The sequence below is a fragment of the Delphinus delphis genome, chromosome 7 (assembly GCF_949987515.2).
Source record: "Delphinus delphis chromosome 7, mDelDel1.2, whole genome shotgun sequence".
Lineage (NCBI taxonomy): Eukaryota > Metazoa > Chordata > Mammalia > Artiodactyla > Delphinidae > Delphinus > Delphinus delphis.
The window spans coordinates 13,688,309-13,705,441 of NC_082689.1; the positions used below are offsets into that span (position 1 = coordinate 13,688,309).

Here is a 17,133-nt window from a genome sequence, read left to right on the forward strand (position 1 = left end):
AACCATCTGGACAGGTCCTGGTCGTTCCCAGGACTCCCCTCCCAGAAGCCATGGCTTTTCCTCCAGGAGTTACAGACTGAAGGAGACTCAAAACATGGAAATAATCCAGTCCAAAAGGTCCAAGCCATACAGCCCCAAACCATACAGCCCCAAACCCATTATTCCTTGTAGCTACAGAAATGACCCAGACTCTCCTGGCTACTGAAAGCCAAGGTTAGATCTCTAGGGTCCCAATCCATCCAGAGCATTTGATTTAGCCAGAATCGAATAAGCCTTGAGAAGTAAGACAAAGACAAAAAGTTGTTTCTTTTTCAGGCTTGACTCTTCAGTATCTCCTATTGCCTGCTTTCCTCAAAGAAATTTTCTATGACCTTGGCCATCAGATAGCTTAAATGAAAGCTTAAATGAAATGATAGCTTAAATGAAAGTCGGGAACAGGAAATATTCCTACTTCCTCATTCCCCCAGTTAGAAGTGCCAAGGGGTATTGAATGAGAGCCCTGGCCATTGTCCCTGCTCTGGGAAAGCAGCAGCCCAGAAGCGACCTCAGCTCTCTCCCCCACAAGGATCATATGTCAGCCCTGCTGTGGGCCTGACACAAATGCAAAGACAAATCCTGTAAGAATTTCCAAATGCAAAGAAGTAGGAGACAAAGGGTTGTTTTAGACTAGATTTTACTTTTTTACATTTTACCTCCTAAAAATAATTGATACAACTGAGCTATATAATATTGTACTTTTTTAATGTCTACCACTATGCCTTTCTGATCAACCAATGACCACCTGAACATGCATGGAATCCCATGATTTCATTAAATAATAATGAATATGTTTGTGCAGAATTTAATTCAGCATCTATTATTTGTCTGTTATCCTTTAGTATCTGTTATCATTCTGAACCCTTTTTTGGCTTAAATAAAATTTGTCCAAACGTACTTTTAAAAGTTCCTCTCAGCATGTCACCTATAATTAATATTTTTAATAAAAAGTGTCTATTCAAAAATTTTTTAACATTTGACTCAATCAAGAGAATTTGAATGAAAATTTGGTTATCATATCCCTATGACTTTAAGCATTTCTGTCATTTCATTTTCAGGATGCACACCACTTCCAGTCATGAAGGACAGAAGCAGCACAGATCACAAACTTTACCGATAATTCGAGGCAAAAATGCACTTTCTAACCCTAAACTCCTACAGATGTTAGACAATACCATGACCAGTAAGTATACCAGAAATAATAGCAACAAGATGGTTATCATCTTTCTCTAGATGTGTACAGGACATAAAATGCATTATGTTTCAAAAATGTAAGGAATGTTGCTGTGCCCCTGAGACCACTGGTTTTCAGGCTTGCTGTAGCCTGAGGAACATTTCTGGGAGGAGAGAATCAGCTGGAAGCATCTAAAAAAAAGTAGTGTCCTTATGAGGAGAAAGGGGAAAAGTAAAACTCTCAATATAGTATGCTCACTGTAGCCCCTCTGGAACCAGGTGACTTGGCATTGTGAGGGGTTAGGGTGGCCTCTCTCAACCAGATTATTGTCCACTCTTTGGGAAGAGGAGAAAGTTGTCCATGTCCTAGAAGCAGCAAGTGTGCCATCTCGAATCCAGTGTTGCACACATTCCAGGTGTGAATGAGGAGAAGATGGGATCCAGTGTTTTTGTATCATGTAAGTGTTCTTGATTATGGACACGTGACCACAGTTAGCTGTTTGAAGGTATTTGCCTTAACCTAGAAACACATTTAATCCCTTTCTGACGAGGCCATTAATGCAGATCATCTACTGAGACTCCACGTTTGGTCTGTTAATCTGAGACCATAAAACTTGACCCAGACTGATTATGGAGGAAATAGGACTCTACCAATGCCTGAATCAATGGAAAAGTAGTGAGAAATAATGGAGAACAGACTACTCTGGTCCTTTGGAAACTATAGCTGACAAATTAAAAGGGCACCCACACAGTCTTAATCAGTTCGAGCTGCTACAACACAATACCACAGACTATGTAGCTTAAACAACAAACATTTATTTCTCATAGTTTTAGAGGGTGAGAGATCCAAGATCAAGACGCCAGCAGATTTGATGTCTGGTAAGAACCACGTTTGCAGATGGCCAACTTCTTGCTGTGTCCTCACGTGACAGAGAGAGAGAGAGATGATCTCTCTGGTGTCTCTTTTTATAAGGGCACTAATCCCATTCATGAGGGCTCCATTCTCATAACCTAATTACCTCTCAAAGACTCCGCCATATTGTGGATAAGGGCTTTGACATATGAATTTGCGGGGACACAAACATTCAGTCTATAGCACCCACTAAAAACTCTGTCTCTGTTTTTGCTTCCGCTGATAAAGAGATTGAACAAATGAAAGCACTTTGATTTAATAAAATTACTCGTCAAAACACCAGTAAACATTGACTATGTTGTAATAGAAAAAAGTTCTTTATAGGGTACAAAGATTTGTTTCTGACATTGATGCATTTTCTACTTTATTTTGTAGGCAACTCCAATGAAATAGACATCGTGCACCATGTGGACACAGAGGCCAATATTGCTACAGAGGTTTGCCTGACTATTCTAGACCTGCTAGCCCTCTTCACTCAGGTCCACCAGGTGAGTGTGACGGTAACTTCTTCTGTAATATGATAAAATGAAAGGTGGAAAAGTCATGTGAAGTCAAGAATATGTTTTTAAGGTTTTTATGACATTTAATGAAATGTATTAACCTTACATAAATCAACCTAAGTGTGAGTGGAAAACATGTTAAAGAAGAGATTCAGAATTTATCAGAAGTTGGCGAATGCTCAATTGATATACACACAGACATATTTCCTTATTGTCCAATAATAGACAATCTCTCTTCCTTGTTTCTCTTGCTTTACTGTCAGGCAAGTTGGGCTGAGGGAGAATGTGACTCTACTTTTTCAGTATCAAAGGGAGAGACAAAGCACAGCTAGATACAACAGATAAACAGATACAACAGCTAGAGAAAACAGCGTGATAATGTGGAGCATCTTTTTGTGTGCTTACTTACCATCTCTATATCTTTGGTGAAGTGATTCCACTACTTACCATTAGAATGGCTGCAGTTTAAAAACACTGACCATACTAAGTTTTGGCAACTTGGGGAAACTGGAACTCTCATTCACTGATGGTGGGAATACAAAATGATACAAACACCTTGAAAAAACGTATGCTGGAATGAAGGTTCAACATAATCTATCATGTGACCAGCCATTCCAATACTAGGAATTTACCCAGGAAAAATAAAAGCATTTGTTCACACAAAGCTTTGTACATCAATATTCACAGCTTTGTTTTTTAATAATTAAACACTAGAAACAACCCAAAAGTACATCAACAGGTGAATGGATTTTTTAAAATAGTGGTATTGAAACATATCCATACAATAGAATATAAACTATAAAATTTTATAAAATATGAACTATAGAAATTATATCAATTACACCTCAATGAAGTTATTAAAAACATTAGCTCAACCTAATGAGCTTTCAAATGTTAAGGGTTAAATTAGAAAAAGTTGGGTCGGTTGAATAGTCTGCACCAAACAGAATGATTATAGCAAGGAAGTCTTATTTTCAAGTAAAATGTCAGCATGGCAGTCGAAAAAACAAAATCCACATTTTAATTCTTTATTGCTCGATGGAAATGTCAATCAAATCTCACATCTTACAGGCTCTATCAGTGCCTTTGAGGACCTGCCTGTCTGTGACCACATCTGCTACCTCTCTCCCGACCCTGCCCCACTAACCATGCTTAGGCTACTCTGCTCTTTTTCCTCTTTTTTTCTTTTTTCTCTTTTTTCTCTGCTTAAACTAATAAGCTCCATTCCATCTCAAGTCCCTGGTACCAACTGGTTTTCCTTCCTTGGACAATCCTCCCAGATCTGCCCATGGCTGACTTTTTCAGCTCACATGTCAATTCATCCATTAGGGAGGTCTTAACCACCCTATATAAAGTAATCTTATCTCCCAAAGCAACTACTTTCCATCATAGATTATTCTACTCTATTTTCTTATTTAGTAACTTTTTTCAATCACTGCTATATGTAAGTTTCATTGGGAACATAGAGCTTATTCAGCACTTTATTTCCACACCCAGAATTGTGCCTATCGCATAGTAGGACCAGAGTAGATATTTTTTGAAAGAATACAGGTGTCCTTTCACTCATCCTAAATAACTGCTGTGTTGAATTTCCAGAGACAACTCCAACAATCTGAATGTCAAAATTCAATGATGAAAAGGGTCTTTGATACCTACATGCTCTTTTTTCAAGTCAACCAATCAGCCACAGCCCTGAAGCACGTATTTGCCTCTTTGAGGCTATTTGTATGCAAGGTAAGGGTCCTCCAGGTTCCAAGAAAAGCTCAGTGAAGTGTTTATTGCTGACAATAAACACATATCAATCCTTACATCTCTCAGTATCGAGGGAAGAAAGTTTGTTTTCTTCTATTTGATTTATTTGGTTTTATTAGACGATTTATTTGGTTTTATTAAACTATTTGATTCACGGTCTCAAAATAAGTTCACAACCTTGGCAGCCTATCTGCTGGATATCAAAAGGGAGCAAAATTAGCACCTGGCCATCAATTCTTGGGGTTCTCAGTGTTTGTGGCAGAGAGTTAGGTAAAATATACACCATCAACTGTGATGTCCGTTCCTGCCAAGTCAAAGGTTCTGCACTAGATACAGGAGAGTCCACCTTTGAGGACCCTGGGGGTTTTACAGTGTTGGGTGAATAGAAACTTTTTCAGAGCTCTCATTCCATTGCTTTGGGTAGTCATCCGTTACTGATGCAAGGGATACTTACAACGTGGAGAATGATTATTTCTAGGAAAAAAAAAATACTAACATAGACTTCAGTAAATAAGATTATATCCTCTTCCACCTGCAAGTGGGAGAAAAAGTCTAGGTTAAGAAAAAAAGAAAGAAAGATTTTATTCTAAGGGATTTTAAAATTTGAGAATGAACAGAGCAAAATGAAGGCATCTGCTCACTTCACCAGCACTTCTGTTTCCGCAGTTTCCTTCAGCGTTCTTCCAAGGGCCTGCCGACCTGTGTGGCTCATTCTGCTATGAAGTCCTAAAATGCTGCAACCACAGGTCACGGTCAACTCAGACGGAAGCGTCAGCACTTCTATACTTTTTTATGAGGAAGAATTTTGAATTTAACAAGCAAAAGTCAATTGTCCGGTCCCACTTACAAGTACGTGCTGCCAATTTCCATTAATGTTGTTGTTCAAACCACTCATTTGTTTCAGCATTGATAAAAGCCTACTGTTTCCAGGGCAACCACTTCCCAACTCTTCCATCAGATTCCTCCTTAAAGATGCCCATCACACTGAGTTCCGATTCATAGAAAGAGTGCAGCTGGGCAGAAATCAGCAAAACCCATAACTCCACCTGTACTTTTCCTTTCTTCTGCCAGGGAGTAGAATCATAGAATACACAACTCAGGGACCATGACTGTTTCTAGGATGCCAAATCCCACCAGATTCTGAGCACACTCATTGGGCCTACAGGGAGAAATTAATGATACATTCATCCAACTCAATGGATTTCTTTACAACTAGTATTTCGGAGTTACTTGCTTTTGAGGTTCCGTTTTCCTTTTCTTTTTCAGCTTATCAAGGCCGTAAGCCAGTTAATAGCTGATGCTGGGATTGGAGGCTCTCGGTTTCAACATTCCCTTGCAATTACCAATAATTTTGCTAATGGAGACAAGCAAATGAAAGTAAGAAATGCTTTGTGGACTTTTTTAAAGAATTGGGAATAAACTAAACTGGATTCTTTTTGCGAGATACCAAAATCATAAAAAATACAAATTCTGTATTTTGTTTATTTACCCTTTGAGTACTTATATTGAGTCCGCTTGCATGAATGGATAATCAGTTCTTACACTTTCAGCATATACTCAGTTAAGTGGAATTTCCAAGATATGGGGTTGAATGATACTTAACAAGAAAACTGACCACAAGTATCAGATACCAAGAAATACAGTGTTTCTCTCATAATCTCATTCTTGGTCAAATTCATTTTATCTCTTTTAAAACTTTCTGGAGGGGCTTCCCTGGTGGCACAGTGGTTGGGAATCCGCCTGCCAATGCAGGGGACATGGGTTTGAGCCCTGGTCTAGGAAGATCCCACATGCCGCAGAGCCGCTAAGCCCGTGCGCCACAACTACTGAGCATCCACTCTAGAGCCCACAGGCCACAACTACTGAAGCCCATGCACCTAGAGCCCATGCTCTGCAACAAGAGAAGCCACCGCAATGAGAAGCCCGTGCACCGCAACGAAGAGCAGCCCCCACTCACTGCAACCAGAGAAAGCCCGCACACAGCAACGAAGACCCAGCACAGCCAAAAATAAATAAATAAAATAAATAAATTAAAAAAAAAAAAAACCTTTCTGGAGACTTGTCCTTCAGTTATAATATTGAAAAGTTCAGGGATAGAGCCTGGTGTCAGGCATGGCTGAACCCAGGGATTAAAATAATGTTTTCAGATCCCCTTCCCCTACTGCCTCTAGTTTTACCTCTCTCTTTGTCTCTCAGTTCAGTTTTCTTCTTCCTTTACTTCATTTACAGGTAGGCTCTCCCCATGAGCTAAGTCTCTCAGAAATTCTGAGGACAATGGTAGTATTCTATGGATGGGAAAAGCACCTTGCTCTATAGTGCCAATTAAAGTCCCAGGACTGAGTCTCGTTGATCCAACCTTGTTTCATATGCCCATCCCTAAGCCAATCACTGTGACCTGGAGTATAAAAGAATATGATTGATTGGCCAGGCCCATATCATGTGTCACCCCTGGTGCCTGGGAATGAAGTAGACCCGTTCAAATCATGTGAACTAGAGCCAGAGAGGATGCTAGAGGATGTCGGGGTGCTATTACTAGAAGAATGTAGGCTAGGAGACAAAATGGAGTCCACTACAATTCATCTTCAAATGTGTACACAATCATAATACATAGAATTTGTCCATAAAGAATATACATATTTGTGAACAGTATTTAGAATGCACTAGACTGTGATGCCAAGCCATAGCTAAAAGCATAACTTGAAGTGAGTTAATTTGTGAGTTCTAAACAGATAATGACCCAGGCTCTCTGTTTTCCAAAGAACAGCAATTTCCCAGCAGAGGTGAAAGATCTGACTAAACGTATAAGGACTGTTTTAATGGCCACGGCTCAGATGAAGGAGCATGAGAAGGATCCTGAGATGCTGGTGGATCTCCAGTACAGCCTGGCAAACTCCTACGCAAGCACTCCCGAGCTACGGAGGACCTGGCTGGAAAGCATGGCCAAAATTCATGCGAGAAATGGAGACTTATCCGAGGTGATTAGCAAAGACTCAGTCATTCTTCATTAGGTGTCCTCTTGATCAGGATGATTGGGTTATCATTTACAGCAGGAGGATAAAAAGTTATCATATTTCCCCACTAAAGTTGATATGACCTAATTATATGTTATGTGCATTACATTTGCATGTAGGATTCGAGGATGCCTAACTCCATGTAAATAATATCAAATAAAAGCCAGTGTCTTGGGGGCCAGCTGTAGCTGTAGGATGTGTAATGGAGACCAAATGCTAAAAGCCTGAGGCTACGGAGCATGGTTATAAGGGTGTCTGGAAATTGAGTTATATAAGTTGGTGTTCAGTGTGTTAAAACTTCTTCCCTGGAATTGGAGTTGAATGGGGAAACTCACCATTGAGGTGAGTCAACTCAGGTTGGGGTAATCTGTCCTCCTGTGCAGCTAGCCTGAACTAGCGTTGGAAAGGTTAACACCCCTAAGAGCCATATGAGAAGCGGCCACTGTGTGATGGTTATAACTCAATAGGTAACTTCTTATCTTTTTTAACATCTTTATGGGACTATAACTACTTTATAATAGTGTGTTAGTTTCTGCTTTATAACAAAGTGAATCAGTTATACATATACATATATCCCCATATCTCTTCCGTCTTGCGTCTCCCTCCCTCCCACCGTCCCTATCCCACCTCTCTAGGTGGTCACAAAGCACAGAGCTGATCTCCCTGTGCTATGTGGCTGCTTCCTACTATCTGTTCTACATTTGGTAGTATATATATGTCCATGCCACTCTCTCACTTTGTCCCATCTTATCCTTCCCCCTCCCCATATCCTCAAGTCCATTCTCTAGTAGGTCTGCCTCTTTATTCCCATCTTGACCCTAGGTTCTTCATGACCAATTTTTTTGTTTGTTTTTTAGATTCCATATATATGTGTTAGTATACGGTTTTTGTTTTTCTCTTTCTGACTTATTTCACTCTGTATGACAGACTCTAGGTCCCTCCACCTCACTACAAATAACTCAATTTCATTTCTTTTTATGGCTGAGTAATAGTCCATTGTATATATGTGCCATATCTTCTTTATCCATTCATCTGTTGATGGACACTTAGGTTGCTTCCATGTCCTGGCTATTGTAAATAGAGCTACAATGAACATTGTGGTACACGACTCTTTTTGAATTACAGTTTTCTGAGGGTATATGCCCAGTAGTGGGTTTGCTGGGTCGTATGGTAGTTCTATTTGTAGTTTTTTAAGGAACCTCCATACTGTTCTCCATAGTGGCTGTATCAATTTACATTCCCACCAACAGTGCAAGAGGGTTCCCTTTCCTCCACACCCTCTCCAACATTTACTGTTTGTAGATTTTTTGATGGTGACCATTCTGACCGATGTGAGATGATATTTCATTGTAATTTTGATTTGCATTTCTCTAATGATTAATGATGCTGAGCATTCTTTCATGTGTTTGTTAGCAATCTGTATATCTTCTTTGGAGAAATGTCTATTTAGGTCTTCTGCCCATTTTGGATTGGGTTGTTTGTTTTTTGGATATTGAGCTGCATGAGATGCTTGTAAATTTTGGAGATTAATCCTCTGTCAGTTGCTTCATTTGCAAATATTTTCTCCCATTCTGAGGCTTGTCTTTTCATCTTGTTTATGGTTTCCTTTGCTGTGCAGAAGTTTTTAAGTTTCCTTAGGTCCCACTTGTTTATTTTTGTTTTTATTTCCATTTCTCTAGTAAGTGGGTCTAAAAGGATCTTGCTGTGATTTATGTCATAGAGTGTTCTGCCTATGTTTTCCTCTAAGAGTTTGATAGTGTCTGGCCTTACATTTAGGTCTTTAATCCATTTTGAGTTTATTTTTGTGTATGGTGTTAGGGAGTGTTCTAATTTCATTCTTTTACATGAAGCTGTCCAGTTTTCCCAGCACCACTTATTGAAGAGGCTGTCTTTTCTCCATTGTATATTGTTGCCTCCTTTATCAAAGATAAGGCAACCATATGTGTGTGGGCTTATCTCTGGGCTTTGTATCCTGTTCCATTGATCTATATTTCTGTTTTTGTGCCAGTACCATATTGTCTTGATGACTATAGCTTTGTAGTATAGTCTGAAGTCCGGGAGCCTGATTCCTCCAGCTCCGTTTTTCTTTCTCAAGATTGCTTTGGCTATTCAGGGTCTTTTGTGTTTCCACACAAATTGTGAAATTTTTTGTTCTAGTTCTGTGAAAAATGCCAGTGGTAGTTTGATAGGAATTGCATTGAGTCTGTAGATTGCTTTGGGTTGTATACTCATTTTCACAATGTTGATTCTTCCAATCCAAGGACATGGTATATCTCTCCATCTATTTGTATCACCTTTAATTTCTTTCATCAGTGTCTTATAATTTTCTGCATACAGGTCTTTTGTCTCCTTAGGTAGGTTTATTCCTAGATATTTTATTCTTTTGGTTGCAGTGGTTAATGGGAGTGTTTTCTTAATTTCACTTTCAGATTTTTCATCATTAGTGTATAGGAATGCAAGAGATTTCTGTGCATTAATTTTGTATCCTGATACTTTACCAAATTCATTGATTAGCTTTAGTAGTTTTCTGGTAGCATCTTTAGGATTCTCTATGTATAATATCATGTCATCTGCAAACAGTGAAAGCTTTACTTCTTCTTTTCCGATTTGGATTCCTTTTATTTCCTTTTCTTCTCTGATTGCTGTGGCTAAAACTTCCAAAACTATGTTGAATAATAGTAGTAGGAGTGGGCAACCTTGTCTTGTTTCTGATCTTAGTGGAAATGCTTTCAGTTTTTCCCCATTGAGGACAATGTTGGCTGTGGGTTTGTCATATATGGCCTTTATTATGTTGAGGTAAGTTCCCTCTATGCCTACTTTCTGGAGGGTTTTTTTATCATAAATGGGTGTTGAATTTTGTCAAAAGCTTTCTCTGCATCTATTGAGATGATCATATTGTTTTTCTCCATCAATTTGTTAATATGGTGTATCACAATAGGTAACTTTTTAATGTCTGTTTAAACACTGGGAGGATTTATGTGCAGCAATTCAGAGCACCCAAGTGGCTTCCGGACACCAAGTGGGGAAGTTCTGCTTTACTGTATTCCCAGGATTGTGCCCTCTTTGGGAAGAGATGAATTTGCATAGGAAAACTGAAGTCCTTCTAAATACATGTGAAGGACTCTGGGATGGAAGTAGATCTGACCAGAGGCCTCACTTGGTAGCAGTTTGGTGAGGACAAAAATGAGCAGCTCCAGTTCCCTTGGACTGCCCTGAAAATGGAGGAGTTTCTCCATAAAACTTCAAAAGGCAAAGTTGAAGTCATTTGAACTCTTCAACAGGTCAGGGTCTACTCTGTGTTCAGCAGTGTTCGAGGGCTTTGCAGGAGATTTTACAGAACAAAAAAATGTCGCTCAAATAATCTGGTTGAGGAAAGCACACGTGATACATTAGGTCACACTATTTTATCAAGTGCCACCTTGTGCGGCTACCATTTTAAAGGCAATAGAAATTCTAAGGGGGACATTACTGGAAGTAGAAAAATGTAAGAAGACGGCTTATTTTTACTTCCAGTTTATATTCAGGTGTTATTTAGAGAGAGAGGGGAGACATAGATATTAAGGAAAGAAGATAATTCTATGGGATTCAGGCCAGCTCGTTCACCCACCTGAAAACTACATCAAGAAAAACAAACCAAAAAAATTCCCAAATAGACAGTTTATTCTTGATGGTGAACTTTTTGGAAATCTAATTGATTCTTATTTCCGGTTCTACCATGAAAAGGATTTCTGTACATATTCTGACTTGGAATACTGACTCACCTTGGATTAGTCCTAATAAGATAGATAGTAAAATCTACAGTATTAGATAAATGGTAAAATCTTCCTCTCAAACTGTTTTCTTTTTTCTTACAGGCTGCTATGTGTTACATTCATATAGCTGCCCTCATCGCGGAATACCTAAAAAGAAGGGGTAAGACAACATTGTGAGGGGAGAAAGTGCAGAAATCAACATGTTGAAACCTAACTTAAAATTTATTTATTAATTTTAAGTTTTATTAATCTTGATGTTTTATTAAGCAATGTTAATTTTCACACATATTTCTAATTATGCTGTACTTTTAACTCTCTCTTCCGTGCCATTATCATGTTTATTTTATGTACAACCAGGCTAACTGGTCCGCTTCTTAGTTCCAAATGAGAAAGCTTCATTGGTTAACATAAGCTTGAATTAACATAAACATGTGACAATGTCCTAACCTCATCTTGCACTGCCATAGGTTACTGGAAAATGGAAAAGATTTGCACACCATCCTTGCTCCCGGAGGATATCCACCCCCGTGATAGCAACCTATTACTAACAACTCCCAGTGGAGGAAGTGAGTGATCTAACTGGGCTCCTTTATTCCCAGGGAATGGTACCGAGAAAACCAAGTCACTGCTTCAGTTTTGTTCCAGCGAAACTCTTAAACGTATTCCTAGAAGCAAAAACTGTCTCATATCTACATAACTTACTCCGTAAAAACCCAAAGTTTCTACCATTCAGAAATTCCATCCATCCAAACTTTTATGAAGTTTAGAGACCTAAAGAGTGCTCAGCAAACAGAACCACATCTTATCCAATATTATGGCCATGTTTTACTACCAATTTGCATAGTAGTCTGTCTTCGGGATTTTATTCTGAAATGGATGAATTGTTTAAAATTGCAAGAGAAATCTGTTCAGCTGTTGAAATATAATACAACTGTTTATTCAAAATAAGGGGTGCAGAAAGAGACATATAAATATAGTGTATATACAGGACTACACTTACAGTCAACAGGCTCCATTTCCTTTTTGTAAAGCACACACTGATTCTCACAATTTATAACATATAATAATTTACAGTATGGTTTTCCTTCAATTAAAAATATTCCATCTTTAACATTTGATAGAGATTTTCTAACAATAACTAAAGAATTACTCTTTGTTTAAAAAAATTTGTCAATATAACCTTGCAAAATTTGTTCAAACCCAGAGTTTATGAACCACGGTCTATTTCACATCACTATCTTAACTTTCAAAATGCAGTGGAAAACTCACTGTATGAACAACGGAAACAGATCTTTAGATGTTAAGATTAAAGTACCTAAACAAAAGGGAAAAGGACTTCATTTACAATATTTTGGAAACATAATTGGTCCCTTATTCTTTTAAATATGTATTTATTTCCTAAAGAGTTTCAGTGGATTTTGCAAATAAGATATTTGAACCAAATGACCAGACTGGATTCTGAGACAGTGAGCTCACTTGTTAGAGGGCCCTGGAGGAGGGACCAGACCTGGCTTTATGACTCATGTCCACCATAAAAGTCAGGGATCTTCTGGCTCAGTTTCACGCTTCCTACTTAGCCTTATTTTTATAGGCAAGTCATGAAAACCATCATTGTTGTATTTAACATGCCCTTCCTCCCCATCTAATTTTTTTCATAATCAGATCCCATACAGTTTTATAAAAACTATTTTATATTCTAACTGAAACAAAATTGGAGAAACCAGATAAAGCTAGGTGTCAGTTTGAGAAGTTGTGGAAACTTATAGCCCAAAATGTCGTGTGAATCTTTAATATTCAAAAAAATCTAAATACGTTTAGACCAGTGGTGATATTGGAATAACATACCCATTGAGAAACATATATACAGTTGAGCCTTGGACAACGAGGCGGTTAGGGGCGGTGACCCTGCCAGTTGAAAAACCCACATGTAACTTTACAGTCGGCCCTCCGTATCCACATCCACGGCTTCGACCAAACACAGACTGTGCAGGGCTGCACGCATACTTATTGAAAAAAATCTGCGTGTGAGTGGACTCCTGTAGTTCAAACCATGTTGCTTAAGGGTCAACTGTATTTGTTTTGTAAACTTTGAATGAAGGAAGGTGATTATTTATGATGCATTAGCAGATATTTGTATTCACTGGCACATATCTGAAGCTCATTGGCATATATTTGAAGTCCTCAATGTACTTGTAGGTTATGATGTTTCTAAGTCAAAGAAGTAAACTGTTCCTTCACTACAATGCACACATGATAAGAATGCAGTCGAACCTCCGTATCCGGGGGTTCCAGATCTGCAGATTCAACCAGCCGCTCCATCAGTGAGAACCCATAGATGTGGAGGACCAATTGTACTGTGCCATTTTATATAAAGAACTTGAGCATTTGTAGAATTTGATATCTGATATCTGTGGAGGTCCTGGAATCAATCCCTTGCGGATACTGAGGGATGACTGTATAGGTGAATTGAGGTGACTCCAGAAAACATGGCTTCCTCAGTTGTACTAACATTCATCATCATCCCACAGAAGTATGTCATGACTTTTCCTGCTCCAGTCAATGCTCATGTAGTTAATGTGTTTAATTACCAAAGAAAAATATTAATAAGAAGTAGGAAAGTAGAATTTTTAATGCAAGGATTCAATTGCAATCTTTATCATCGTCATTTCTAGCATGTTTGGGAGTAATAAGTTAGTAACATAGCCAATGATCTGATTATTAAAAATGGAAATATCTATAAAAGTATTAACTGTAACTTAAAAAGCACTTGCTCCAGGGCAGCCACTGCACCAAGCTCTGTACTGGCCATATCTCCATTAGTTGCCAATAAGGAGTCTGAGTTAGGTGCTGTTATCACCTCATGTTTACAGGTGAGAAAACCTAAAGAAGTTAAGCAACCTGCCGCAGACTCCCTTGTTAGCTTGTGATGGGGCTGAAGTTCAAGGGCTGGTCTATCACTCCAGACTGTGCTCTTAACCTCTGATACTCCCCAACGTTCTGATCTGATCCCTTGTTTAGCACATTACCCATTATCAACTGTTTTCATATGCATCCGCAGAGCCAGATCTTTTTTAAGCTTGGTGGCCAAGAGGCTAAGAAAATTTAAGAAGTTTTCTAGATAATGCAAAAGAGTGAAAGTTAGTAAGTATTGAGTATTGTCTTTACAATGCACTGATGATACCAGGTGTTTTCTCAAATACTAATACTCCGAATCCTTTCAACATCCTTTGAGATAGATATCAATGTCTGTGGTTTAACAAATGAGGGATACAGACTCCAAGAGGTTAATTAAACCAGAACATTGGAGCTATATCAATCTGCAAGCCTGTGCTCTGTCCATAATCCCGTGCCAGCTCGTTATAGAAAACAGGTCACCTGAAAATGATAAAAAAAAAAATTATAAAAAGGGGAAGATTGGTTGCCTAGAAGAGAGTATTTATCAACAGTCATAATCTAACCGTCTCGTTGAGTGTGTGAGCTTTATAACCACCACATGTCACATCATGAAGAAAGGCACTGTCTAATCCAAGCAGGATTTGTCTCAAATAATGATACATTTTGCTTTGTTCTCTCAAGGCATGTTCTCTATGGGCTGGCCAGCTTTCCTGAGCATTACACCAAATATTAAAGAAGAAGGGGCAATGAAAGAAGATTCAGGAATGCAAGACACACCATACAATGAGGTTAGACCAAAATGATTGAGTGTACAGTAATTGAGTGAAAAGATGCATTGAATTGTAACATTAAGCTAAATAGGGGGGAGAAACTCTTATTCAGAAATCAAATAAAGTTATTCTATAACATGACTTAGGCAAAATAAAACGCAGGCTAAAAATTAAACTAAGATTAATAGATATCAGATTCCATTGATAAAGCATAATTTTCAATGAAAATTTAAACTAAATTTTACTTCTCTAAGATAGAGCCAAACATATACGATCAGCTCTTCTACAAAATATAAAGTCTGTAGTCCTTTGGTAAATGTGGTAAGGGACGCTGAAAATTCGTTGAGCTGGTCACAACTTTATTTAATGCATTAGAAAATGTATTAACAAATAGACTTGAGCAGAAAATCACACTAGTTTCTGCAGAAAACCTTCTGGTATGCAAACCACGGTTATTTTTCAAAAGAAGCTCTCTACCTGGAATGACTTAGCAATAACTCAGGTAAAGAAAATAGAGCTCCCCTCCTCAAGTAAATAAAAAATTAGTATTCATAATATTACATAGACTTAAAAGAGGATACAGAAAAAAATCTGGGGTAGATTTTAATGAAATTTTACATATGGCTGTACACTAATTTAATGTACATTGAAAATAAATAGTAAATGCAATTATGTATTTATATGAAGTATTTCAAATAATGTTTAAAATCTTTTCTTAAAAGACACTGAAAACATTCCAGCAATATTATCCACTTGCTTTAGAGAGTATATAATTTGATTCCGTTGAACATTTATTAAACTACTAGTATATGGAGGCATTGATACAAAGATAAGTAAAGCAAATGTATTTGGAGAGACAAAGATAATAAGGCATAATCCCAGCTCTTAAAGAGTTTAGAATCTTGTGAAAGACAAACTTCCTTCAGGGTGGGGAGTAACCAGTCTAAGACCCAGTAACTATAAATCTAGGCGTCATATATAGCTGCAATTAAAAGGGGAACAATTTTTTACATGAAAGTGATTGGAATGCAGATGAATGGGGCATAAATAAAAACTCTGCAGACTTTTGCACTGTCTTGACATTTGATGGGACTTGAAGGTGTCAAATAAGAAAATAAGGTTCTTATAGGAGCAGCAGCAACTTCAAAGGCAAAAGTGTGGGAATTGTATTCTAAGAATGGTGTGGTACAGTCTGGTGTAGCCAAAGTGTAAAGTCAATGCCAAGGTGCTGAAAGAGAGTGGCACTGAAAAGGAGGTTGGTGCCTGATTCTCGAGCTCCTTCAATGTCATGCTAGAGAGTTTGGACAGCAGTTCATAGCCACTGGAGTGCCTCCAAAGGTTTAGGGCAGTGGCAAGTTCATGGTCAGGTTTATGTTTTAGAAACAAAGATTACTGGGGAGTAACACATAGGACCAATAGGACCAATTGGCGAGGGAAAACATTAGCTTGAAGGCTACTCCAGGGATCTGGGAATGAAGAAACGGGGGTTTGATCTAAGCCAGTGACTGTAGGAATGGAAAAAAAAAACAGATCTGAATACTTGTTATAGATTTAAATTAGCAAGTTTGAGGCACTAATAAGGAAAGAGAAGACTGCAAGAAGACACCACCATCCCTCCCAGGATGGATGTAACTGCCAATTGCAAAGATAGGGAATGCAGAAATCCCACTATGAAAAAAATGGACCCTTCAACAGTTTTGAAAGCAAGTTTCAGGGATGAGCCACCATCTTCACTGTGTAAAGTCTCATTTCCGTTTGCGGAATTGCAGAATATCCTGGTGGAGCAGCTGTACCTGTGTGTGGAGTTCCTGTGGAAGTCTGAGAGATATGAGCTCATCGCTGATGTCAACAAACCCATCATTGCGGTCTTTGAGAAGCAGAGAGACTTCAAAGTAGGTGTTCTAAACCCAGGAGTTAGTTCAAATATCCTTCATTACATTGGAGAATTACTTACAACTTCCAAAAGTAGAAACTCCCTAGTTTTGATGTCAGCATCCTCTTCACGAAACCCTTCACTTCTGGTTTCAGAAATTATCAGATCTCTACTACGACATTCATCGGTCGTATCTGAAAGTTGCAGAGGTGGTGAATTCAGAGAAGCGGCTCTTCGGTCGCTACTATCGTGTGGCATTTTATGGGCAGGTAAGTTTCCTACAAGCAGCATGGCCTCTAAGTTCTGTTAAGTGGTTGACTGATGTTCTTCATTCTCTACAAGACATCTAACTACATGTGCCAACAGATTGAGGGGGTGGAGGTGGAGGTGGGGATGTGTCTAGGTATATTTGAGTGTTTCTCTGAGTGTGAGGGTCTATATGTTTGGCCAAAGGAACA

At 38.5% G+C, this 17,133-nt stretch overlaps 1 protein-coding gene across 6 annotated transcripts in view; it reads left to right on the forward strand.

Moving 5' to 3' along the window:
* Positions 1-17,133, forward strand: part of DOCK10 (dedicator of cytokinesis 10) — a 277,867-nt gene that overhangs the window by 242,051 nt on the left and 18,683 nt on the right. For all 6 annotated transcript variants that reach the window (XM_060016022.1, XM_060016026.1, XM_060016025.1 and 3 more), the window contains exons 40-50: positions 1,095-1,219; positions 2,498-2,610; positions 4,219-4,356; positions 5,041-5,223; positions 5,641-5,751; positions 7,134-7,349; positions 11,240-11,297; positions 11,605-11,703; positions 14,714-14,820; positions 16,572-16,694; positions 16,831-16,944. In XM_060016022.1, the coding sequence (XP_059872005.1) occupies positions 1,095-1,219; positions 2,498-2,610; positions 4,219-4,356; positions 5,041-5,223; positions 5,641-5,751; positions 7,134-7,349; positions 11,240-11,297; positions 11,605-11,703; positions 14,714-14,820; positions 16,572-16,694; positions 16,831-16,944 (1,387 nt within the window). The remainder of the gene's footprint in view (positions 1-1,094; positions 1,220-2,497; positions 2,611-4,218; positions 4,357-5,040; positions 5,224-5,640; positions 5,752-7,133; positions 7,350-11,239; positions 11,298-11,604; positions 11,704-14,713; positions 14,821-16,571; positions 16,695-16,830; positions 16,945-17,133) is intronic.